This window comes from Orbicella faveolata, unplaced genomic scaffold (genome assembly GCF_042242905.1).
Source record: "Orbicella faveolata isolate gen_17 unplaced genomic scaffold, um_ofav_v1 contig_15, whole genome shotgun sequence".
Lineage (NCBI taxonomy): Eukaryota > Metazoa > Cnidaria > Anthozoa > Scleractinia > Merulinidae > Orbicella > Orbicella faveolata.
In genome coordinates this window covers 8,135,001-8,160,803 of record NW_028301542.1, presented here as the reverse complement: position 1 = coordinate 8,160,803, position 25,803 = coordinate 8,135,001, and the positions used below count along the sequence as shown (strand labels likewise).

General features: G+C 39.3%; 3 protein-coding genes across 3 annotated transcripts; all 3 read left to right on the top strand.

Moving 5' to 3' along the window:
• Positions 1-696: 696 nt before the first annotated feature.
• LOC149113391 (GFP-like fluorescent chromoprotein cFP484) lies at positions 697-5,039 on the top strand. Its single transcript, XM_089288277.1, has 5 exons — positions 697-790; positions 901-1,001; positions 2,910-3,128; positions 4,009-4,218; positions 4,625-5,039. Exons 1-5 carry the CDS (start codon positions 788-790, stop codon positions 4,764-4,766), a joined length of 675 nt encoding a protein of 224 aa, XP_089144403.1. The 5' UTR covers positions 697-787; the 3' UTR covers positions 4,767-5,039.
• Positions 5,040-9,778: 4,739 nt separating this feature from the next.
• LOC110048822 (uncharacterized) lies at positions 9,779-12,597 on the top strand. The gene is made up of 2 exons (XM_089288302.1): positions 9,779-10,668; positions 10,924-12,597. The coding sequence occupies exons 1-2, from the start codon at positions 10,586-10,588 to the stop codon at positions 11,210-11,212; spliced, it is 372 nt and encodes a 123-aa protein (XP_089144428.1). The 5' UTR covers positions 9,779-10,585; the 3' UTR covers positions 11,213-12,597.
• Positions 12,598-15,383: 2,786 nt separating this feature from the next.
• Positions 15,384-23,512, top strand: LOC149113390 (GFP-like fluorescent chromoprotein cFP484). The gene is made up of 6 exons (XM_089288276.1): positions 15,384-15,519; positions 15,630-15,730; positions 21,359-21,577; positions 22,068-22,070; positions 22,457-22,666; positions 23,088-23,512. Exons 1-6 carry the CDS (start codon positions 15,517-15,519, stop codon positions 23,227-23,229), a joined length of 678 nt encoding a protein of 225 aa, XP_089144402.1. The 5' UTR covers positions 15,384-15,516; the 3' UTR covers positions 23,230-23,512.
• Positions 23,513-25,803: the final 2,291 nt, after the last annotated feature.

The following is a 25,803-nucleotide window of genomic DNA, read 5'->3' as shown; positions in this document are numbered from 1 at the left end:
TCCTCTTCTTAAGCTAGTTTAGGAGGTCTAAATCTGTACTCTGCCATCTGCATTGCGAAGCAACGTGCTCGCTCAGAAGTCACAAACAGTTAGGTAACAACGTGGCATTGAATACAAATAAAATAATATCACAGACCAGCAAGCAGCAAGTAGGTGACGGGTTCACATTCCACGCCTCAAATAAAACATATTTAAATTCAGAAAACTTATTGCAATGATAATTTCTACAAATTTTCTTTGTTGAAGAACTAATTTCAAAAACTTGCGCTTCGGGTTTCATTAGGTTTCAAAATAATATCACAGGCCAGCAAGCAGCAAGTAGGTGACGGGTTCACATTCCACGCCTCAAATAACACATATTTAAATTCAGAGAACTTACTGTAATGATAATTTCTACAAATTTTCTTTGTTGAAGAACTAATTTCAAAAACTTGCGCTTCGGGTTTCATCAGGTTTCAAAACGCTCGAAAACAATAAAACCAAATGTTTTCTCGCGTTTGGAAACCGGTGATGAAACCCGAAGCACGAGTTTTTGAAATAGTACGTGAACAACGAAAAAGTGTGGCTTGGTATGATAGACATCAAAGGGTTTGGTGTTTGTTACAATGAGTTGTTTTTTGTTACATTAGGGTTCCTGGCTTATAATTGATTCAATTTTGGGTGTGACATTCAGGTTTAAAGCAGCATCCTCAGTGCTGAGGTCTCATTCACCCCGGTGATTTGGAAGAGAGCAGATCGAGAACAACAAGAGCTGTATTACGCTAAAATCTTACTTGCGTCTACCATCATGGTAAGTGTTGCACGAGAAAAGGTTTCGTTTCATTTTGACTGATGAATTTACTCTACTGCTTATTTTGAACTGTTGGCTGATGTCAGATTTATCCCAATCTCTTTCCGCAGATTGTGATTAAACCAGAAATGAAGATCAAGCTGCGTATGGACGGTGCTGTAAACGGGCACAAGTTCGTGATTACAGGGGAAGGAAGAGGCCAGCCTTTCGAGTAAGTAAAAGTTTGCAAATGTTTAATCATTTTGGTCAGTTTTACGGCACCCTTGCTTCGAGCATTGCTTAGTATTTTTTTTTTTTCATATTCTTTTCTCATTGAACAAGATAGAGAATACGTCCAAAGCCGTATTTTATTCCGTATATCGCAGCAGATACAGGGTTTATTTCTCTTTCCTTCGATTTTACGACCCTTGAGGTTACCTTACGCCTTCAGAGGTGTCTAAGTCCAAGCAATGTTGCGCGTCCAGTTTAAACTGTGGACACCTGAGCCCCTATTTCCAATTAATTAAAGCTCATAGAGCTGGCTATCAAACTATACCAAGAATTGAAATAAAAATTGAAATAAAAAGGAATTATCGAATTTTTTACGACCTGTAAATGTGAGCGCCCAAATCACCTTTTGAAAACTACAAGGCGAACCGAATTTGGTTTTTCGTTTATCTAATTTGTTCCTCAGTTTCTGGACCCAAAGCGCTAAAGAACGTGTGTGCGATTTGTCATATTTAATTTCCGTGAAAAGTTACTGAACATGTTCGAAATACGATGAAAAAAGCATCGACCGCCCGTAGACAAGTTATATTCTACGTCCAAATTTGAGACCAAACGAACAAATTCTCTTTGACTTGTAGCTTTTAAAAAGGACACGAAAGGTTATTCGGACACTCGCATTTAGAGGTCGAGAAAAATTCGACAATTCATTTTATCCCCAAATTCTTGGTATATTGTGATAGCCAGTTCTATAAGCTTTACTTTGATACAGGGGTTTTAAGTATCGACAGTTTCAACCGGACGCGCTGTATCGTTTGGACTCGAGACACCTAAAGTTTCTCCAAAGGTAAACGAACGAAGATAGCGAGAAAGTCTACATGAAGACTTTCAAAAATTAATTCTTATCCTTGCCTCGAAATCGAAACCTAAAATCTACCTGCCTTTGCTCTATGTTACAAGGATTGTGGGGCTAAAAGGCTCCACTTGCTATGTATTTCTTAGCCATTCATCATTTACCTGAAAAAAACCTTTCATTACTTGGGTTTTTGTCAGATTGAAAACATCCTCTGTGATGCGACCAGACCGTTAAGTGTCTCTTTATTTGACGTTTCCATACCTAGTTTATCAAGTAATTCCCGCCTTGTTTCTGAGTTGCTTTCATTTCCCCTGTTTCTCTTTCTTTGCCACATAGAAAAGTTGGTCGTCGCCTCATTTGTGTCAAAGTATAAGCACTGTAAAAGTGCGCACTATTCAAAAGAGCGAGCAACCAATTAACTCAGTCAAAAGGAACTTACTGTACGGTTTGCGTATAGATAATAGAGCCAAATGGTAATGAAACCTGGCAAGTTCTTTGTTTTATGTTTTTGTTGGCTATTTTGAGGGTTGACCCCGCACAAAACCTGGCAATATACAAAAGGCGGTTATGTGTGCTCACACAACTAACCAAGACTGAAGCATTGCGATTGTAGTGTAATTTATACACAATCAATGAGCATTAAACAAAAGATGGGCAGGGTCAAGGACCTTTCAACATACATTTTAGCCAGTTTGTTTGTTTCTTTGATGTTTACCGACCCTCCTAACCATTTCCCTCTATTCAAGTTTCTATAGTTTGGTGGTGTAAAAGAAAGCCACCAAATATTTACCAGGAAAACAATCATACGGTTCTTAAAGTTGAAGGTCATACTGTCATAGTCAAAAGCAAATATTCACTTGTTTAATAAGGGCTTTATCTACTAACAGAATGCTGTTGATGAGCATTTTAGAACTATTTTTCGATTGCCATTAATCAGGCAAAGCAGAGAAGTGTATCTGGCGTCATTATCCAAGGACTTTGTAACACAGAAAAAAAATCCGCACTGCATATGAACAGTTCCTTTTTTTTTACCTTTTTGGTTTCTTGTTTGCGTTTTAGGGGAAAACAGACTATGAACCTGACAGTCATAGACGGCGGACCTCTGCCTTTCGCTTTCAACATCTTGACAACAGTATTCGATTACGGCAACAGGGTATTCGCTAAATACCCAGAAGACATCCCAGACTATTTCAAGCAGTCGTTTCCTGAGGGGTTTTCTTGGGAACGAAGCATGACTTACGAAGACGGGGGCATTTGCATCGCCACAAACGACATAAAGTAAGATGTAGAGCTAATGGTTCTCGCTAAGAAGATTTATAGGAAATTTATATGAAGCAGCACAAAAAATTAATACGTGATACTTCCGTCGGAGAATTGCCATGAAAATTGTTATCCCAAGTCAGAGTATTCTGAAATTCTATCTACAAATCTTCGAAGCGATTGCGGTTTATTTAGTTCAGCTTTGCATTCCCTGTGGAATGAGTATGCTTCATCAACTGATGTTTACAAGCTCGTGGAAACGTCTTCCAGAGTTAAAAACCTGAAGAGGTTTGCACGATAAATACGCAATACATCTAAACAACTTATATGATAAAATCGCCAAGAAAAATTAAAGGTCATTTCATTAACATACTACGGAAATTCCTCACTACTCTTCTCTTCAGTTCAAAACTGGCGCCAATATCCTTGTCTGACGTCACTAGCCCCAGCCTCCGTTGCCTTAGGTCGTGTGCTTAGTGATCCCGACTTAATAAATTCATAAAAAAAAGTCTGTTTTAACCAACAACACAACTGCTTGTGGCAATTTGTTCCATGCAATAGAAGATTATCCCGCTAAAAATATATTTGGGGTTATATAAACTTTAAGGCATTTTTCCAAAATGGTTCTCTCTGTGTATCATAAAAGGGAAGAAGAAAAAAAATCGCCACTGGTTTTGTCTGGTTTCATCTATTAAATTACATTACTAACTATGCCTGTAAATGACAAAGTCTTCCTTTTATCTTTGCATGGTAACACTGACTATCTTTTATTTCTTTTTTATCAGAATGAAGAAAGACGTCGACAACTGTGACTGTTTAATTTAATGCTTTCTTGTTTATTTTCTTAAGTGGTCATGGTAGCATTACTGAGTATATATGCCTGACCTTCTTTCATCAGAATGGAAGGCGACTGCTTTTCCTATGAAATTCGATTTGATGGGGTGAACTTTCCTGCCAATAGTCCAGTTATGCAGAAGAAGACCGTGAAATGGGAGCCATGCACTGAGGAAATGTATGTGCGTGATGGAGTGCTTAAAGGTGATCTTAACATGGCTCTGTTGCTTGAAGGAGGTGGCCATTTCCGATGTGACTTGAAAACTACTTACAAGTAAGTTTTTCTGTTTTATTATGCGTTTAAGATATTGATGACTTACAATAAGGAGACATGAATAGGTTCATCAAGACATGAATAAGTTTTAGTGGTCACTGTTACAGTGGAATCAGTGACCTTAGCTCCGACTTCTAGATTAGAGATTCCCGATGTGGGGATTGATGTTAAACACTCCAAAAATATCTGAACTGCAAACACAAGATCCAGTTAGTTATCCAGCGAACAACCTTGCCTAGGAGGAGATATCTTTTTTTTTTTTTTATCAGGATAGTAAACTTCGGAAGCTGGCAACGATCAGGCTACGGTAGTAGCTTGCTCATTTAAAACAGTATTGTATTTTTTATATGCTGATGCACTCGACCCAGTGTCACTAATTCGAGTTCCTTTGCTTCTTTGCATGCAGAGCTAAGAAGGTTGTCCAGATGCCAGACTATCACTTTGTGAATCACCGACTTGAGATAACATGGCATGACGAGGATTACAACAATGTTAAGCTGTCTGAGCATGCAGAAGCTCATTCTGGGCTGCCAAGGCAGGCCAAATAAAGGCTTGACGAAAAGCCAAAACGGCAAAGAGTACAAGAAAGTATATATATATTTTTTTCAATTGAAAGGCATTCCACTCGGAATTAGTATTTGATACTTTCAATTCAAGGATTTATTTTGGGATTTGCTAGGCACTAGCTTTATTGTTAAATTAAGTTAAAGACGGTTTAACATTTTTTCCGTATTACAACATAGGCAAAGACGTCTTCAACCCAGTAGTGGTCAAGTACTATTAAGAAAACTGTGGTGAGAATAAACTTGTAGTCGAAGCCAGGTTTTGTCGAATTTTCTTGTCATAGAGTAGTGGATTTGGAAAGATTTTGAATTTTTCCTTCCCCTTCGTCGCACCTTAATTTTTTGGTTTAAAACGGTCAAGAACAACAGGAATGGTGCAAGATTTAAAACAGGAATCACACACTCTTTCCTTTCTTTCTTTCCTTTTTAGACTTGGAAAATATTATATTTTCCTAGTTGTAGTGGTGAAGCGATTTCACTCCATCACTCCTTCTTCACTGGGTCACTTCCTCTTAGACATTTGAAACCCCAGGGGGGGGGGGGGAGGAACTCGAATATGAAAAGGTCAGGGATGCTCTTCGGAAAATTTGAGTTTTACTCCTAAAGGAGACTAATATGGGAGTTGCTCGAGCTTCATAAGACCCCTAAAAAATAGCACTTAAAACGAAATAGGTTCAATTACTAGCCACTGTTCAAGAAAGTATCTCTCGCGCACTTGTAGACCCGACTCGCGTACTCGAGAGATCAGCGGAAATCAAGCGTAAAACCAGAAATTAAATGATAGCGTTTCTTTTAATTATTACTTCCTCGAATGCACCCTAAAGGTTACTTTGACAGCTAAAGATGGTGATGTTTCGTTGTCAACACGCTAAGTGAGACCAGAATCCTTGATTTGTGCCCCAGACGACGAGCATCCCCAACCTTTTCATATAGGAGTTCCCCTCCCCCGGGTTTCGAACATCCGCTGTTTAGGCCGTTTTACGGTCGCTTGCACTGTGTCAAGATAGGTATTCTTTGAATTTCTGACGCAAGTGCCCAATATCTCACCGCAGAAATACTCTACATTCAGTAAATTTTCTCACTGACGTTTTTATAACTAGAAGCTACCTGTAATTATATAAATAGCTCATACAGGTTTAACCATACTCGATTGCCGAAAAAGAAGACATTGAAAGTCACAAAATTGATGAGCTGTATGAATTTTCCAATGATTCAAGCCGTGATTAAGTGTTTTAGACGATCAACAGTCAAGAGAATTGAAGAGAATCCGAAGGACCTGTTCCGCTGTTTATCTATACGATATTGTAAATAAATAAATACAGTCAATTAAATACGGACATGGCGAAATGAGGAACAAATAGTTGATAAGCTTAAATACGTATAGCAGAAATGACGAGGAAAAGGTTGTTGTTATTCATCGTGGTAGATGCAATAATAAGGTGTATTATCGTTTGTCTCACGATGTAGTCACTTGAGATGTAGATCGCGACGTTTCGACTGCTTACTGCTAGTCTTCTTCAGGCGATGAGGTCGACTGATTGCACGGTATCATCTATATGATAAAGGTCGGCTGTGATTGGTGCATTTCGATCCTCCTATTGTTCCATTGTTCCGGCGAGTAGCTGTTCCCTCAGTGGTCCGCTGTTGTACCGTTCACCTGTTGTTGTGTTTCTTGATCGTGAGTATCCATGCTTCAGGAATTTCAATTCCACTATCCCTGTTGATGTTATTAGGGTGAAGTCTTATGTGAATAGCTTCCTTGACCCTACGTGTGTACCAGTGAGGATCTCGATCAATAAACTTGACCTCATTCCATATAGGATAGTGGCCGGTCTTGTGGGTGTGTTCAGAAACGGCGGAGGTCTGGGTAAGGGCGAGTCGTATATCCCTGTCGTGTTCTTTGATCCTCTCCTGCATAGATCTCCCTGTTTCCCCGATGAAGACGGAGTGGACATATCAGAGGCGGTTTATAATAAGATCAGACCGAGACACAAACAACCACCTGGGATCTATGGTTTGTCGAAGATCCACAAGGCCGACACACCGCTTAGGCCAATTGTGTCGTGTGTCAACACCTTTGCACACGACCTGTCTGCTTTCTTGGCCAACGTATTATCTCCTCTTGCAGTTAACTCGAACTTGACAGTGAAGAACTCAACTGACTTCGCCTCCACCATCGCCAGTGAAGAGATCCAGGACCACGAGATCATGGTGTCTTTCGACGTAGAGTCAATGTTTACCAACGGACCGATCGAGGGCGCCGTACAAGCCGCGCTACAAAAAATGGAGAACGACGCAGGCCTGGCTAACCGCACCACACTTACACCAGTTCAAATCGCGGACCTCTTGGATTTCGTATTAAGATCTACGTACCTCCAGTACAACGGATCGATTTACGAACAACGAGACGGCGCAGCCATGGGGAGCCCTGTATCCGCGGTTATTGCTAATCTCTACATGGAGATATTTGAAGAACAAGCAATAGAGTCCGCACCTTGCAAGCCTAAGATCTGGAAACGCTACGTAGATGATACTTTCACCATCCTGGATCGGGATAGAGTTGACGTCGTCCTGCAACACCTGAACAGTCAACAACCATCAATCCTTTTCACCATGGAGATCGAGAACAACAGCAAGATCGCCTTTCTCGACACGTCAGTTTACAGAGAATCTGATGGCCGCCTTACCACCAGTGTCTACAGGAAACCAACACATACTGATCAGTACCTAGCGTATGATCCACACCACCCTCAGTCAGTAAAGCGCTGTATTGTGAAGTGTCTGTACGGCCGGGCTAATTAAACGTCTCGTGACCAAACCATCAGCAATCGCTGGAGAGAAGAAACATCTGTCATCCGTACTTGTTTCTAATGGATATCCCTCCTCTTTTGTACAGAAGATCCCAAAGGCACGAACAACCCCAAAAAGAGAACTTGTCGCGGAATTTAAACCCACCGTTGTTTTACCTTATGTCCAAGGAGTTTCGGAGTCTCTCCGCCGCTGCCTAGAACAACAAGGCATTCGCACCGTCTTTAAGTCCGACACGCGGCCATACTCCAGCTGATAGGTTGACAGAGACTTGCACCCTCCGCTCGGTTTGTGTTTGAAGAAAGCCATCTTTTCTTGGTGGGATTTTTTAAGAAAAAAAGACTCATTTCTATTTGTCATGTCGACAAACGATAGCGGAGGTTGATCTAACGTTTTTAAGATAAGGTTGCACTGAAGCAAAAAAATTAAGATAGCAGCAGAAAGAAGAATTAACAGGTAGCGAAGAAGATCGAAAAAGAGAGCGGGCCAGAGCTGGGGAAGGAGGCGAAACAGTACTGAGCAATGCCGTGAATTATAACGAGTCAATGGCTAGAGAAAGAAGATGTATGGGTTATTGACCAAGTGCGAGGCCAAGATGGCTGGATATTGGCCAAGTTCTTTTTTTGCGTGTTTATGGACCGAGACGGAGTCGAGGTCCATAAACTCGCCAAAAAAAGAACGAGGCCAATATCCAGCCATCTTGACCGAACAAGCTTGGTCAATAAAGGATTTATTATATGGCTTTCGGGGAAATTTTTCTTGCCGGACACGGCGGGTAGTCCCGAGCGGGCAAGATAGCTCCATCTTGCCCGCTCGGGTAGCCAATCACAGCCCAGGACTTGATTCATCTTGCCCGCTCACGGAGCTATCCATATAATAAGAAATAATACCGAACAAAACCGTGAAGCAAAGCTAACGAGGGCTATATATAGAAAGACGAAAGTACCCGACAAATGAACTTCCCAAGTTTAAAATTCGCGCGACGCGATGCTCTGCAGCCGTGCAAGAAAAGTTACATGATTTGATCAGGTGATGAACAAGAGAAGTCGAATGTGTCTGTGTGAACAGAGAAATTACAAAACAGTAAACACAGTGGAAAAAGAAAAGATTAGCTCAATTCAGTCTTCACAACTTTTGCTGCAAGTTTCTGCCTGGAAGATTTACACTGGCCGAAGTGAATTGTCAACTTGCGGTAAATATATTTTGTAACGTTTCGCTAATGACACTGGAATATGTTTGTCATGTATAATTCCTGTTAACTGTAGAAGTACTTTAATTAGGCGTGCTTGCAGGTATGATAAGTCCTTAGGGGCTATTAGGCTATTTAAGATTTTGTAACTTATGCAAGAGCCACTCGAAGGCATCTCTTTCAACTTTGCTTTATCTGTTATGCCGTCGGATAATGAACGAGCGAGTGTTCCTGCTTCAATCGCTGAATCCTTCAATGAGGGAGATCCTGTTCATGCGACTGCTTCGGAATCATCGGGGTCGACGTTGTCCAACGCCGAGACTTTGGAGTTGTTTTCTCAGCTTTTGGACGTTAAGTTTGACCAGAAGTTCGCTGCATTCAAACGTGATCTAGACGAGAAAGAAGTTGCCACTCAGTTCCAACTGAAGAAGCTAAAACCGGAATCCAAGGCTTCCAGTTCTTTTAACTTCAACGGAAACAAAGTACAATACGAATTCAACAGTTCTCTGCCGGATGCAATAGACGGGACTATCAAGACCATCTCAAAAGGAAACCTTTCAGCAGCTAATTCAGAGCTCGAAAGAGCGAAAACTCTCATTACTAAACGCAACAACTTAATTCGTTTTGCGGACAAGGGCCCCCGCTGGTTGGACAGCCGTTGAAGAATACGAAGGGGAGGGGATTACTTTCTATCAATAAGGCACTTGGGATGTGCCGCTGGCCTAGGTAGCACCTACATCACTGGAATGACTATAATGGGGTCCCAACAGAGGAGCTAAAACTGGGTCGCACATTTCAACACGACCACCTCGTTGGAAATCGAGGAAATGTTTTGAATATTTTCCGATAGAAAATGTACCAGAGCGTTTGAAGGTGAAGAGTGTGATCTTCTACGTATGACGAATCTGTCAATTACTAAGGTAGATTCATAAACAATTAACAGAAAATTATTAAGTTGAGATCGCAAAGTTTACATTTGCAAAAATGCGACTAAGATGGAGTCTATATATAATTGACCACAGAATGGACGATAATGAGCACGGGATGTCTGGGAGACCAGTGGCACATACCCAGCCAAGTTGAACGGCATTCAAACTGCTCTCTAAGAATTGCAAGCTGGTTCTTAAAACACTTTTGTTGGGCAGCTTAGGTCATTTCTTTCAGATACACTTCTCCAAAAGTTAATTATTATCTCAGTACCATTGTTATCAGACGATGGTGAAAAGAGTCGGTTTTAGTAATGACTGTTAACCGTACAAAGTAAGATAAGAATGTAACGCACGAATTTCAACTTTTAAGTGATGGTTCTTGTTCAAAAGACCAAAATTTATTGTGAGTTTTGAGAAAAAAAAAAAAAAAAACATTTTGTAATGTGAAGATACCTTTTGGTTTATTTAGACATTGTAAACTAAAAGACTGCAGTGTGTAAGCCATGTTCTTGTTTGAATTCTATTTGCCAGCTTGGACATCGCCACCCAAAGGGCGGAGGAGAATGAGATATTAAAGCAAAAAGTAAAAGAATGTGAGCGCCAGCTACAGGGGAGAGTTAGCATCAGTCCAAAATACTCGAGAGACGAGGAAGGGTACACATATGGGTGATATTGGTCTTGTCTTTGTTAACCCTATTTAACTTATCAAACTCCTTGCACGATGACGTTTAGCAGGTGACCGTCAGGTCGCACAGTATAGTCGGACATACGAACAATACTTGCTTTTATTTATATTGTTGTTGTGGTTCCGCGGCTAACTGTACTTGGTAAAGTAATTTTATTTTATATTCAAAGTTATTTGCTTCGTTCTGTTTACCATGTCAAGCTTTACGTATCAGCAACAAATGGTGAAAGCAGAACTAGAGGAGAAACGTAGAGAGCTTGACAAGTTTAAAGAAAGGTAATAAGAGTCGGTAAGCACTATGTCTAATCTAAAACATTTTAATAGCGATGGCCATTTTTTCAAAACCATTTAATGCAGCCACTGCTGAAAACACACTTTGTTATTAAAAAGTCTAGTTGTCTAAAATACTATTTAATAAATAATTATTTGGAAAATGTTATTTAATCAAAAGCGAAAACATTTATTTAGAGCCTGCTCGTAGCTTACACTTTTTCTAAAAAGAGATACTGAGACTGTATGCATTTCTCACAGGCATGCCGCTTTCTCAGAAAGAAGAGTGAGATCTGATCAGAGACGAGCAGAAAACATACTAAGCACAAACAGGCAGTCACAGCTGGAGAGTGAATACGTCATTGAATTTAAGGACGGCAGACGTGTTGATGCTATTAACATTCTAACAACTAGAGTTGGTCGTTATCGGGGAAACAAAATCAGCTCAATGGAGTATCTTAAGTGTTGGAGACTCGCTTGCTTTATTTTTGAGGTAATGTTCTTGAACTTTAATATGTATCAAGTGTTAATTGTTTATTTCTTGATATAATGTTGAAAAGCTTAGTTGAGCTTTTTCTTCACGTTCACAGTTCTATGATAACGAATGCACTGGTTTATTGGGCTGAAGTTCAACTTCTGCATTTCATGGTTTTTCCTCAAAGTGTGATCTGAACAGAAATAATATCTAGCATCTATAATAACCTTTCTTTTGCAGAAAAAACAGTATAAAAATGAATTTGTTCTCAGATAAACGACTTCTGAAATGAAATCATCAGTCTTCGGCAGACGAAGGCATTACCATTTATCACAGCGAATTAATCCATGATAACGCCGTCTTTTAGCATTTCCTTGAAATATCTCAGCACTTGGAAAAGAGAAGATTATCTCGCTTTAGTCTTGAAAGAACCGATTCGAAATTGGTGAAAAGGATACTAGAACCGCCGGGAGCTGAATTCTCAACGCAAAATCTCAAGCGGGGCAGTGCTAGAAAGGGAGTGTTCAATAGAGGCAGAACACAAGTAAAAACCTTCGTCGAACCGAGTAGGATCAAATTCGAAAAGAGGGGCTTACCAGATTCGACAAGGGTGATGGTCAAGCGAAAATAAGAGCTTAAACTCTACTTCAACTTAAAATACAACAAATAAGCGGGGAAAAACAGGCTACAGTCCAAGGCCCACCAAATCTGGCCATGACACTCCCACCTTCCCACCCAACCTCTTTCCCATTTCCTTTTCCCTTACTTAGGAGCAAGACGGGGCGAGGCCGAGCGAGGTGGGGCGAGGCGGGGCGAGGTGGGGCGCGGCGGGGTGGTTTTAACTTTGTGAGAATGAGACACGAGTAGGAAACATGCCCAAAGTTTGGACATGAAAGATGTCACCAACAATGGAAGCCGAAATCCTCAGTTTAAAATTTCCTGATTCAGATTGCTCATGATGTCGTTTTGGCTGTGAAGGAGTCTTTCGCAGAATTTACCTGTACTGTAATGGAAATGTTCGTGAATGACAATAAATAAATGAAAATAAAAATTGGGGTGTGCCCGAGGCATTCACTTTTACTATAAGTCCTCTAAACATTAAGCACAATTCATTGAATAGATTATAATTTTGTTAACGACGGGAGCTTTCACAGGATTATTTTTCATACCATTAAAGTCAAGTCAAAGCATGATATTAAGCGATTGAAATCATACCTTCTTCGTCATTTTTTCAGCCTTCATGTTTTTTGCGAGCATGCAACTTGAACCCAGTCTTCTAAAAGAAGCCGCGAACAACTAGTGAAATCCCCGCGAAATGCCCGTTCAAACCCCCACATTGCATAGCAAAGCCGTGAAAAAATGTTCATTCCGCGACTACCTGGGAGCCTAAATTGAGTGAAAACGAAGTAAAAACCCCCAGTTTGCCCCGGATATCCTCCAATTGCGGTGAGGGGAGGGGGGTTCAAATGACTGGTCCATAACTAGGATACTACAAAATGCAATAGGAAAATAAAGTGAACTACAAAAGGTAATGCATGGAGGATATTACATGGAGGCGAAGTGTAGTGACCGAGGATGGAAGGAACAAAATAATGATCTTAAAATGTACACGTTATTTCTTAATTGTTTCGACATGCTGGTGCATTCAGTCTTCAATATGGCTAATGAAACGAACGGTTCAATCCCAACCGCATTAAGCTTTCCAAGTGGCTTCTTACTCGGTCTGCCAGAAGAATCCTGAGCCCCGATATGGAATCCCTGTGAGAACACATCCCACCACTGGCAGGATGGAGGGCCGAGTTAGTCCGCGGGACAAGTATCGTTAAGATTGATCAAGATAGGACAATTCACGCGAGCTACGAACAGTGATGTCAACTTGAACAGATTAACTGTTCATAAACATGCCCGTGTAGTAAATATTCAAGTGATTCTTTTAAAACCAATGTTTATCTTTGCAGGATGCCAAAAGTGCTATTGCTAATGACTGGAAACGACGTTATCAAGATCACCTTCTTCTAGATTACGACAGGATGCTCTTGCACGACTTGAATGACTACATCAAATATTGCACGCAGTTCTCCTTCTCTTACACGATAGAGCGGTTTTCAACTGAGTGTCGTGAAACCAAAAACAAAACCAATTACTTACCAATTAGACTACTCAGCTCATCTCAAACCGTAGTATAACCAAAACCAAAGTAATTGTCTGATTACGTTCGACACTCAATTGAAAACCGCTCTATTACGTAATAAACCGCTCACTCGATTACACTTGCGAAAAATAGTTAGTTGACATACCAAGAGCTGACCATTTTAAAAGCACTTGGAGACGCGTGAAACTTTTCAGGGGAATCGAGGCAAGGACATTGGTGTGTTCACTGGTTGTCCTCCTGGTTACTCGATAAACTTTTTGGTGCGACTCTTTCTTAATATGAAGGTTAACGCTAACGAAATGAAAGATATAAGTTATATAAGTTATTGTAGAGTATTACAGAAGTTATTAAATACGATAACTTATAAGAGAGAATGTATCTCTGCTCCATTTTCAACTCTTGGTGTAAAAAAGACAGTTATTAGACTGATTGATAAAAAACCCAGGATGTAATGCCTAGTTTAATTTAAGTCTGCTAGGCCAAATTAGACTGGTTGAATGACTGATTGCGTCGAAGAAACAGGCAGATCTTATATATAGTCGTGAAAATAACCACGCTTTTGATGTCATGTATCAACTCTTCGTTAACCGAAGCAATGAAGGTTAACCCTAATGCTAACGGAAATGAAAATCAAGATAACAGTATCTTTACTTGATGATATGATGAATTATGTAATTCCATATGAAAAAGTCCTATTTTTTGAATTCGTCGTTAATTCTAACGATTCACTTAAAACCAAAATAACAAATGCAGAAATTAATAAACACAAACTTAAACTTAAATATACCGATTATACAACAATACGAAAAACGGCAAAAAAAAAAAAAAAAAAAAAAAAAAAAAAAAATAGAAAGGAAAATACGAGATTACCTACAAGATCTGTACGGCATTCCGGAACTGACAACGCCTGAATACAGCTAGACAATAGACGATTACCTAACACGACGTGAAAAAACTAATTTACATTTAAAACTGTGCGAGAAAGTTCGCAAAAATTAGCCTGTAACAACAAAGACAAAAACAAAAAAGAAAAGGAGACCAAAAACGGAAAAATTTTAATTCTCGTGGTTACAAAAGTAATTCCATTAATGTTTGCATCATTGCACTTGTTAGTCGATGCCCCAAGGTGATGTTCATTTCTTAAACTCATTAATTATTCATGTCGTTGTTACCCAACCAAAACGCCTCATTCTGGTAAGGTGGATGATCGAGTTTAGAAAACCAATAAAAAACGATATGAAAACCGCACGTGCTTGGAAACGATTTCAAACCCGCGTGTAAAATGTTTCTTAATCTGCATATTCATAGAGCAAGACCAACACATGAAGATGAACAACTTTATTTAATCACACAGAGTTACAATACACTTTAAAGCAAGCTTATTTACTGCTGACATTGAATGTAACGGTACAGTTGTTAAAGTCCCCAAAACAGAAAGAGCTATTCTTTTCTAAATTAAATTCTCCCTCATTGATTGCTACCTTGTCTTTTGGTTCGGTCTCAACCTTGCTTATACACTTCGGCCCCTAAATGGCACTTACACGGGAAACAACTTTCTCCTCCGGTTTTTATATTGGGTAGACTTTGGAATAGCGCTGGTCACACAAGTTTCCTCTTCTTAAGCTAGTTTAGGAGGTCTAAATCTGTACTCTGCCATCTGCATTGCGAAGCAACGTGCTCGCTCAGAAGTCACAAACAGTTAGGTAACGACGTGGCATTGAATGCAAATAAAATAATATCACAGACCAGCAAGCAGCAAGTAGGTGACACGTTCACATTCCAAGCCTCAAATAAAACATATTTAAATTCAGAAAACTTATTGTAATGATAATTTCTACAAATTTTCTTTGTTGAAGAACTAATTTCAAAAACTTGTGCTTCGGGTTTCATCAGGTTTTAAAACGCTCGAAAACAATAAAACCAAATGTTTTGTCGCATTTGGAAATTGGTGACGAAGCCCGAAGCAGGAGTTTTTGAAAGAGTACGTGGACAACGAAAACGTGTGGCTTGGTATGATAGACATCAAAGGGTTGGTGTTTGTTACAATGAGTTGTTTTTTGTTACATTAGGGTTCCTGGCTTATAACTGATTCAATTTTGGGTGTGACATTCAGGTTTAAAGCAGCATCCTCAGTGCTGAGGTCTCATTCACCCCGGTGATTTGGAAGAGAGCAGATCGAGAACAACAAGAGCTGTATTACGCTAAAATCTTACTTGCGTCTACCATCATGGTAAGTGTTGCACGAGAAAAGGTTTCGTTTCATTTTGACTGATGAATTTACTCTACTGCTTATTTTGAACTGCTGGCTGATGTCAGATTTATCCCAATCTCTTTCCGCAGATTGTGATTAAAGCAGAAATGAAGATCAAACTGCGTATGGACGGTGCTGTAAACTGGCACAAGTTCGTGATTACAGGGGAAGGAAGTGGCCGGCCTTTCGAGTAAGTAAAAGTTTGCAAATGTTTAATCATTTTGGTCAGTTTTACGGCACCCTTGCTTCGAGCATTGCTTAGTATTTTTTTTTTCATATTCTTTTCCCATTGAACAAGATATCTAATACCGATAATACGTCCAAAGCCGTATTTTATTCCGTATATCGCAGCAGATACAGGGTTTATTTCTCTTTCCTTCGATTTTACGACCCTTACGGTTACCGTACACCTTCAGAGGTGTCTAAGTCCAAGCAATGTTGCGCGTCCAGTTTAAACTGTAGACACGTGAGCCCCTATTTCCAATTAATTAAAGCTCATAGAGCTGGCTATCAAACTATACCAAGAATTAAAATAAAAATTGAAATAAAAAGGAATTGTCGAATTTTTGGTGACCTGCAAATGTGAGCGCCCAAATCACCTTTTGAAAGCTACAAGGCGAAGCGAATTTGGTTTTTCGTTTATCTAATTTGTTCCTCAGTTTCTGGACCCAAAGCGCTAAAGAACGTGTGTGCGATTTGCCATATTTAATTTCCGTGAAAAGTTACAGAACATGTTCGAAATACCATGAAACAAGCATCGACCGCCCTTAGACCAGTTATGTTCTACGTCCAAATTTGAGACCAAACGAACAAATTCTCTTTGACTTGTAGCTTTTAAAAAGGACGCGAAAGGTTATTCGGACGCTCGCATTTAGAGGTCGAGAAAAATTCGACAATTCATTTTATCCCCAAATTCTTGCTATATTGTGATAGCCAGTTCTATAAGGTTTACTTTGATATAGGGGTTTAAAGTACCCACAGTTTCAACTGGACGCGCTATGGCAAGCCGTTTGTAGCAAAATTAAATCCTTGCAATATATGTTTAATCCTTTAAATAACGGTTTTATTTAAAGATAGAAAAAGGCATTCAATCCAATGGTAAATAAAATTTTTGGTTCAATTCAATCTTTTAATTTTCATGATTCAATCCAATACCTGGAATATTGATTCAATCCAATACCTAAAATATTGATTCAATCCAATACCTAAAATATTGATTCAATCCAATACCTGGAATATTGATTCAATCCAATACCTGGAATATTGATTCAGTCCAATACCTCGAATATTGGTGTAATCCAATACCTGAAATATTGATTCAATCCAATACCTGAAATATTGATTCAATCCAATACCTCAAATATTGATGCAATCTTCCTGGGCCGAGCGCGGCCAACAGGAACGAGAGTAACTGAGCACTAGAGAGCACTGAAAACATGGCGGGCGAAGGAGAACTAGAGTTAGAAGTTGAGTTTCCTAAGTTTCTTGCAGACATCTTGGATAAAACGGAAATAATTTTTGAGAACTTTGACTCAGAAGTTGGAATCATGGAAGACCATTTCTTAAAATTCCTGTTGAGGTGCTCGAGGAACTTTGAGGACTAGGATTCATCTGGACAACGATAACAAAGATGATTGGAGTTTGGAGATGGACAATTCACAGAAGATTGACAGAGTATGGCTGAGAAGATATGAGGGGTTTCAACAACTTACCTGATAAGGAACCGAAATCATTCAAGAGTATGGATATAATTTCATTGCAGGTTTCTTTAAGTCCATTGGGTTACGGGTTCAACGGAGAAGAATAAGAGAAAGGTTAGCAAAATTAGATCCCCAAAATACTGTCTTGAGATGGGGTGCGTAAATTCGCTTTGGCATCTGGATGGACATCACTCTCTGATCCGATGGAAAATATTAATTCGGCTGTATAGACGGATTTTCTCGGAGAATAATGTTTTTGAAATGTAGTGCCAGCAATAAAGCAGAAACAGTTCTTGAATTCTTTCTGGATGCCGTTAAGAGAGACGGAGAATTTTGGCCTTCGAGAGTACGAGTAGATCATGGTGTTGAAAACGTTGATGTGTGCGATACAATGGAGCAGGTTAGAAGAGAGGAGAGGGGCAGCTTCACTGCAGGGCCATCAACACAACCAACGAATTGAAAGATTGTGGAGGGATGTTTCCGTTGTGCTTCCCACTTGTACTTTTACACTTTTTGTAGTATGGAATTGTCAGGCATCCTGGACACTGATAATTCAGTGCATCTTTCCACCTTACACTTAGTTTTTCAACCAAGGATAAACCTTGCTCTTTGCCAGTTCACTGAAGCTTTCAACCACCGAAATGTAAGAACAGAAAAAAAAACTGGTTGCCATACCAAATGTGGCTTAATCATATGATGCAGCCTGAAAACCCCGTTTCAAATGGAAAGTCATATGATTTTGAATACTATGGTGATGATCCTGATGGTCCAACTCCATTGGACAGTGATAAGAATGTTGTAGTTGAAGAAATTGACCTGGGACAACATGATTCATTGCAGTCATTTGTATTGGAAAGGCTAGATCCCTTAAGATAATCAAGTCAAATGGGAGTAGACATCTTCCAAGAGGCTCTAGAACTAGTGACAGTTAAACTTGGGCAACTGACAATTGCATAATACTACATGTGTGTGGGCTGGGTAAAGGAGATTATGGCCCTTAAAGTATTTTGGCAACTCAATTCACAACAGAAAACCTCACCCTCTATCAAGTAAATTATTTTCTCATCTTCCTTTTCATTGATATACAAAACTCAGAAACTGCTTGAATTACAGAATGCCTAACTTCTAGCAACACAACTAAACTGAAGAGAAATCAGGGCATTTGATAACTGCCATGTGCACTACTCTGCCTTGTAGATTTTTCAGGTGCTTATCAAAACAGATGTTAAAATGTGGCAAGGTTAATTTGTTATCTTATTTTCAAAAGTACCCAGGAGACAAGACTAACCTCTTGGTGCACTGGCGTAATGGCTACTAACAGGACTCATGTCACTAGCCAAAACTAACTTTGCACCAGCCAGCCTTTTTCATACACAGCTTCACTGACTTTTTTATAAGAGTGGTCAATCTTGGACATTTCTTGTTGCATCTAAAATGTTAATAATAATCACTAAGAAAATTTCACTCCCACAAACACGAATCCTGTTTTTCTTCAATATGCTTATGTTCAATCTCTGATGTATTTTTATCAGTGTTGCCATTTTCTTTTATCTCCCTTTAATAGTTAAATATTTATCATATGCTTATTAAGGCAATTATTTCCATGAAATTCACTCATAGTTTCCCTGTTTTCATTAGTTTCTATTCTCTTCAGTTTTACTTTGTCAGGATAATTCTCAATTTTGTCTTCATCCACTAGACCAGTACTCCATTCCATCATGATTGTCACAATGGCTAGTGAAAGTGCAAAATCTACTATTCAAAACTGAAATGTGTGGCTAGTTGGCAGTAGTGTTAGCCTTGAGCCCTGGGTACCTAATAATATTCACAACAAATTGGTGCCATGTTTGTAATAGAATATCAAGGAAAACATCGTTTTTAGGAAAGAAGTACCACATGTGGGTTAAATAATGCAAAACATGAGACAACAACATTGAAAAACTTAAAACACATCCAAAATGTTCAATGATTGCTGTCTTGTAAAATGTAAAGGTTCTTATTTCAAAAATAACTTAAAGCCAGGTTTACACAAGCAGTTTTTGTGAGAAACATGTTTGACTGTGCACACGGCACAGCAAAAATTTTGTTTACAGTTCAAAGTTTAGTGTGCCAGTAATGATTGGACAGCAGAAATATGCACAATACCAAAGACCAATGTGGTAGCAAAATTTGCCACAGTTTATGTTATTTGCCACAAAAAGCTAGCACACACAGCTTTTAATAAACAAATATGTTTGTCTCATAAAAATTGGTTAACTTACATCTACAAAAGCGGCAGTAATAGAATCTAAATTTTCCGTGTCCCTTGTGTCTCGGTTGTAGCAACGTCTCATTTACCTAAGCAGACTAATGGTTTGATCAAGAACTTCGGCGTGCGCTTCTGCAACTTCTGAGTCAAAATTCTCAAAAATTATTTCCGTTTTATCCAAGATGTCTGCAAGAAACTTAGGAAACTCAACTTCTAAATCTAGTTCTCCTTCGCCCGCCATGTTTTCAGTGCTCTCTAGTGCTCAGTTACTCTCGTTCCTGTTGGCCGCGCTCGGCCCAGGAAGATTGCATCAATATTTGAGGTATTGGATTGAATCAATATTTCAGGTATTGGATTGAATCAATATTTCAGGTATTGGATTACACCAATATTCGAGGTATTGGATTGAATCAATATTCCAGGTATTGGATTGAATCAATATTTTAGGTATTGGATTGAATCAATATTCCAGGTATTGGATTGAATCAATATTCCAGGTATTGGATTGAATCAATATTTCAGGTATTGGATTGAATCAATATTCCAGGTATTGGATTGAATCAATATTTTAGGTATTGGATTGAATCAATATTCCAGGTATTGGATTGAATCGTGAAAATTAAAAGATTGAATTGAACCAAAAATTTTATTTACCATTGGATTGAATGCCTTTTTCTATCTTTAAATAAAACCGTTATTTAAAGGATTAAACATATATTGCAAGGATTAAATTTTGCTACAAACGGCTTGCCATAACGCGCTGTATCGTTTGGACGCGAGACACCGCTTAAGTTTCTTCAAAGGTAAACGAACGAAGATAGCGAGAAAGTCTACATGAAGACTTTCAAAAATTAATTCTCATCCTTGCCTCGAAATCGAAACCTAAAATCTACCTGCCTTTGCTCTATGTTACAAGGATTGTGGGGCTAAAAGGCTCCACTTGCTATGTATTTCTTAGCCATTCATCATTTACCTGAAAAAAACCTTTCATTACTTTGGTTTTTGTCAGATTGAAAACATCCTCTGTGATGCGACCAGACCGTTAAGTGTCTCTTTATTTAACGTTTCCATACCTAGTTTATCAAGTAATTCCCGCCTTGTTTCTGAGTTGCTTTCATTTCCCCTGTTTCTCTTTCTTTGCCACATAGAAAAGTTGGTCGTCGCCTCATTTGTGTCAAAGTATAAGCACTGTAAAAGTGCGCACTATTCAAAAGAGCGAGCAACCAATTAACTCAGTCAAAAGGAACCTACTGTAATGTTTGCGTATAGATAATAGAGCCAAATGGTAATGAAACCTGGAAAAAGTTCTTTGTTTTATGTTTTTGTTGGCTATTTTGGGGGTTGACCCCGCACAAAACCTGGCAATATACAAAAGGCGGTTATGTGTGCTCACACAACTAACCAAGAGAAGCATTGCGATTGTAGTGTAATTTATACATAATCAATGAGCATTAAATGAAAGATGGGCAGGGTCAAGGACCTTTCAACATACATTTTAGCCAGTTTTTTTGTTTCTTTGATGTTTGCCGACCCTCCTAACCATTTCCCTCTATTCAAGTTTCTATAGTTTGGTGGTGTAAAAGAAAGCCACCAAATATTTACCAGGAAAACAATCATATGGTTCTGAAAGTTTGAGGTCAGACTGTCAGAGTCAAAAGCAAATATTCACTTGTTTAATAAGGGCTTTATCTACTAACAGAATGCTGTTGATGAGAATTTTAGAACTATTTTTCGATTGCCATTAATCAGGCAAAGCAGATAAGTGTATCTGGCGTCATTATCCAAGGACTTTGTAACACAGAAAAAAAATATGCACTGCATATGAACAGTTCCTTTTTTTTACGCTTTTGGTTTCTTGTTTGTGTTTTAGGGGAAAACAGACTATGAACCTGACAGTCATAGACGGCGGACCTCTGCCTTTCGCTTTCGATATCTTGACAACAGTATTCGATTACGGCAACAGGGTATTCGCCAAATACCCAGAAGACATCCCAGACTATTTCAAGCAGTCGTTTCCTGAGGGGTTTTCTTGGGAACGAAGCATGACTTACGAAGACGGGGGCATTTGCATCGCCACAAATGACATCAAGTAAGATGTAGAGCTGATGGCTCTCGCTAAGAAGATTTATAGGAAATTTATATGAAGCAACACAAAAAATTAATACGTGACACTTCCGTCGGAGAATTGCCATGAAAATTGTTATCCCAAGTCAGAGTATTCTGAAATTCTATCTACAAATCTTCGAAGCGATTGCGGTTTATTTAGTTCAGCTTTGCATTCCCTGTGGAATGAGTATGCTTCATCAACTGATGTTTACAAGGTCGTGGAAACGTCTTCCAGAGTTAAAAACATGAAGAAGTTTGCACGATAAATACGCAATACATCTAAACAACTTATATGATAAAATCGCCAAGAAAAATTAAAGGTCATTTCATTAACATACTACTACTCTTCAATATCTACTCCTCTTCTCTTCAGTTCAAAACTGGCGCCAATATCCTTGTTTGACGTCACTAGCCCCAGTTTCCGTTGCCTTAGGTCGTGTACTTAGTGATCCCGACTTAATTCATAAAAAAAGTCTGTTTTAACCAACAACACAACTGCTTGCGGCAATTTGTTCCATGCAATATAAGATTATCCCGATAAAAATATATTTGGGGTTATATAAACTTTAAGGCATTTTTCCAAAATGGTTCTCTCTGTGTATCATAAAAGGGAAGAAGAAAAAAATCGCCACTGGTTTTGTCTGGTATCATGTATTAAATTACATTGCTAACTATGCCTGTAAATGACAAAGTCTTCCCTTTATCTTTACATGGTAACACTGACTATCTTTTATTTCTTTTTCATCAGAATGAAGAAAGACGTCGACAACTGTGACTGTTTAATTGAATGTTTTCTTGTTTATTTTCTTAAGTGGTCATGGTAGCATTACTGAGTATATATGCCTGACCTTTCTTCCATCAGAATGGAAGGCGACTCCTTTTCCTATGAAATTCGATTTGATGGGGTCAACTTTCCTGCCAATAGTCCAGTTATGCAGAAGAAGACCGTGAAATGGGAGCCATGCACTGAGGAAATGTATGTGCGTGATGGAGTGCTTAAAGGTGATCTTAACATGGCTCTGTTGCTTGACGAAGGTGGCCATTTCCGATGTGACTTGAAAACTACTTACAAGTAAGTTTTTCTTTTTGATTACGCGTTTAAGATATTGATGACTTACAATAAGGAGACATGAATAAGTTCATCAAGACATGAATAAGTTTTAGTGGTCACTGTTACAGTGGAATCAGTGACCTTAGCTCCGACTTCTAGATTAGAGATGCCCCATGTGGGGATTGTTGTTAAACACTCCAAAAATATCTGAACTGCAAACACAAGATCCAGTTAGTTATCCAGCGAACAACCTTACCTAGGAGGAGATATCTTTTTTTTTTTATTTATTTATTTTTTTTTATCAGGATAGTAAACTTCGGAAGCTGGCAACGATCAGGCTACGGTAGTAGTTTGCACATTTAAAACAGTATTCTATTTTTTATATGCTGATGCACTCGACCCAGTGTCACTAATTCGAGTTCCTTTACTTTTTTGCATGCAGAGCTAAGAAGGTTGTCCAGATACCAGACTATCACTTTGTGAATCACCGACTTGAGATAACATGGCATGACGAGGATTACAACAATGTTAAGCTGTCTGAGCATGCAGAAGCTCATTCTGGGCTGCCAAGGCAGGCCAAATAAAGGCTTGACGAAAAGCCAAAACGGCAAAGAGTACAAGAAAGTATATATAAATATATATTTTTCAATTGAAAGACATTCCACTCGGAATTAGTATTTGATACTTTCAATTCAAGGATTTATTTTGGGATTTGCTAGGCACTAGCTTTATTGTTAAATTAAGTTAAAGACGGTTTAACATTTTTTCGGTATTACAACATAGGCATAGACGTCTTAAAACACAGTAGTGGTCGAGTACAAGTAAGAAAACTGTGGTGAGAATAAACTTGTAGTCGAAGCTAGTTTTTGTCGAGTTTTCTTGTCATAGAGTAGTGGTTTTGGAAAGATTTTGAATTTTTCCTTCCCCTTCGTCGCACCTTAATTTTTTGGTTTAAAACGGTCAAGTACAACATGAATGGTGCAAGATTTAAAACGGGAATCACACACTCTTTCCTTTCTTTCTTTCTTTTTTAGACTTGGAAAATATTATTTTCCTAGTTGTAGTGGTGAAGCGATTTCACTCCATCACTCCTTCTTCACTGGGTCACTTCCTCTTAGACATTTGAAACCCCAGGGGGGGGGGGGGGGGGAGGAGGAACTCGAATATGAAAAGGTCAGGGATGCTCTTCGGAAAATTTGAGTTTTACTCCTAAAGGAGACTAATATGGGAGTTGCTCGAGCTTCATAAGACCCCTAAAAGATAGCACTTAAAACGAAATAGGTTCGATTACTAGCCACTGTTCAAAAAAGTATCTCTCGCGCACTTGTAGACCCGACTCGCGTACTCGAGAGATCAGCGGATATCAAGCCTAAAACCAGAAATTAAATGAGAGCGTTTCTTTTAATTATTACTTCTTCGAATGCACCCTAAAGGTTACTTTGACAGCTAAAGATGGTGACGTTTCGTCGTCAACACCCTAACTGAGACCAGAATCCTTGATTTGTGCCCCAGACGACGAGCATCCCCAACCTTTTCATATAGGAGTTCTCGTCCCCCGGGTTTCGAACATCCGCTGTTTAGGCCGTTTTACGGTCGCTTGCACTGTGTCAAGATAGGTATTCTTTGAATTTCTGACGCAAGTACCCAATATCTGACCGCAGAAATACTCTACATTCAATAAACTTTCTCACGAACGTTTTTATAACTAGAAGCTACCTGTAATTATATAAATAGCTCATACAGGTTTAACCATACTCGATTGCCGAAAAAGAAGACATTTAAAGTCACAAAATTGATGAGCTGTATGAATTTTCCAACGATTCAAGCCGTGATTAAGTGTTTTAGACGATCAACAGTCAAGAGAATAAAAGAGAATCCGAACGACCTGTTCCGCTGTTTATTTATACGATATTGTAAATAAATAAATAAATAAATACAGTCAATTAAATACGGACATGGCGAAATGAGGAACAAATAGTTGATAAGCTTAAATACGTATAGCAGAAATGACGAGGAAAAGGTTGTTGTTATTCATCGTGGTAGATGCAATAATAAGGTGTATTATCGTTTGTTTCACAAGTCACTTGAGATGTAGATCGCGACGTTTCGACTGCTTACTGCTAGTTTTCTTCAGGCGACGAGGTCGACTGATTGCACGGTATCATTTATATGACAAAGGTCGGCTGTGATTGGTGCATTTCGATCCTCCTATTGTTCCATTGTTCCGGCGAGTAGCTGTTCCCTCAGTGGTCCGTTGTTGTACCGTTCTCCTGTTGTTGTGTTTCTTGATCGTGAGTATCCATGCTTCAGGAATTTCAATTCCACTATCCCTGTTGATGTTACTAGTGTAAAGTCTTATGTGGATAGCGTCCTTTCCTTCCATGTACCAGTGAGGATCTCGATCAATAAACTTGACCTCATTCCATATAGGATAGTGGCCGGTCTCGTGGGTGTGTTCAGAAACGGCGGAGGTCTGGGTACGGGCGAGTCGTATATCCCTGTCGTGTTCTTTGATCCTCTCCTGCATAGATCTCCCTGTTTCCCCGATGTAGACGGAGTGGACATATCAGAGGCGGTTTATAATAAGATCAGACCCCGACACAAACAACCACCTAGGATCTATGGTTTGTCGAAGATCCACAAGGCCGACACACCGCTTAGGCCAATTGTGTCGTGTGTCAACACCTTTGCATACGACCTGTCTGCTTTCTTGGCTAACGTATTATCTCCTCTTGCAGGTAACTCGAACTTTACAGTGAAGAACTCAACTGACTTCGCCTCCACCATCGCCAGTGAAGAGATCCAGGACCACGAGATAATGGTGTCTTTCGACGTAGAGTCACTGTTTACCAACGTACCAATCGAGGGCGCCGTACAAGTCGCGCTACAAAAAATGGAGAACGACGCAGGCCTGGCTAACCGCACGACACTTACACCAGTTCAAATCGCGGACCTCTTGGATTTCGTATTAAGATTTACGTACTTCCAGTACAACGGATCGATTTACGAACAACGAGACGGCGCAGCCATGGGGAGCCCTGTATCCGCGGTTATTGCTAATCTCTACATGGAGATATTTGAAGAACAAACAATAGAGTCCGCACCTTGCAAGCCTAAGATCTGGAAACGCTACGTAGATGATACTTTCACCATCCTGG

Bases quoted from the DNA above. Each gene is read 5' to 3' on its own strand.
- LOC149113391 (XM_089288277.1), top strand. The intron at 3,129-4,008 runs GTAAGATGTAGA...TTCTTTCATCAG, and splicing joins ATCGCCACAAACGACATAAA to AATGGAAGGCGACTGCTTTT. The intron at 4,219-4,624 runs GTAAGTTTTTCT...CTTTGCATGCAG, and splicing joins GACTTGAAAACTACTTACAA to AGCTAAGAAGGTTGTCCAGA.
- LOC110048822 (XM_089288302.1), top strand. From the start codon at position 10,586: ATGTCAAGCTTTACGTATCAGCAACAAATGGTGAAAGCAGAACTAGAG. The intron at 10,669-10,923 runs GTAATAAGAGTC...CATTTCTCACAG, and splicing joins CTTGACAAGTTTAAAGAAAG to GCATGCCGCTTTCTCAGAAA.
- LOC149113390 (XM_089288276.1), top strand. The intron at 15,731-21,358 runs GTAAGTAAAAGT...TTTGTGTTTTAG, and splicing joins GGAAGTGGCCGGCCTTTCGA to GGGAAAACAGACTATGAACC. The intron at 22,667-23,087 runs GTAAGTTTTTCT...TTTTGCATGCAG, and splicing joins GACTTGAAAACTACTTACAA to AGCTAAGAAGGTTGTCCAGA.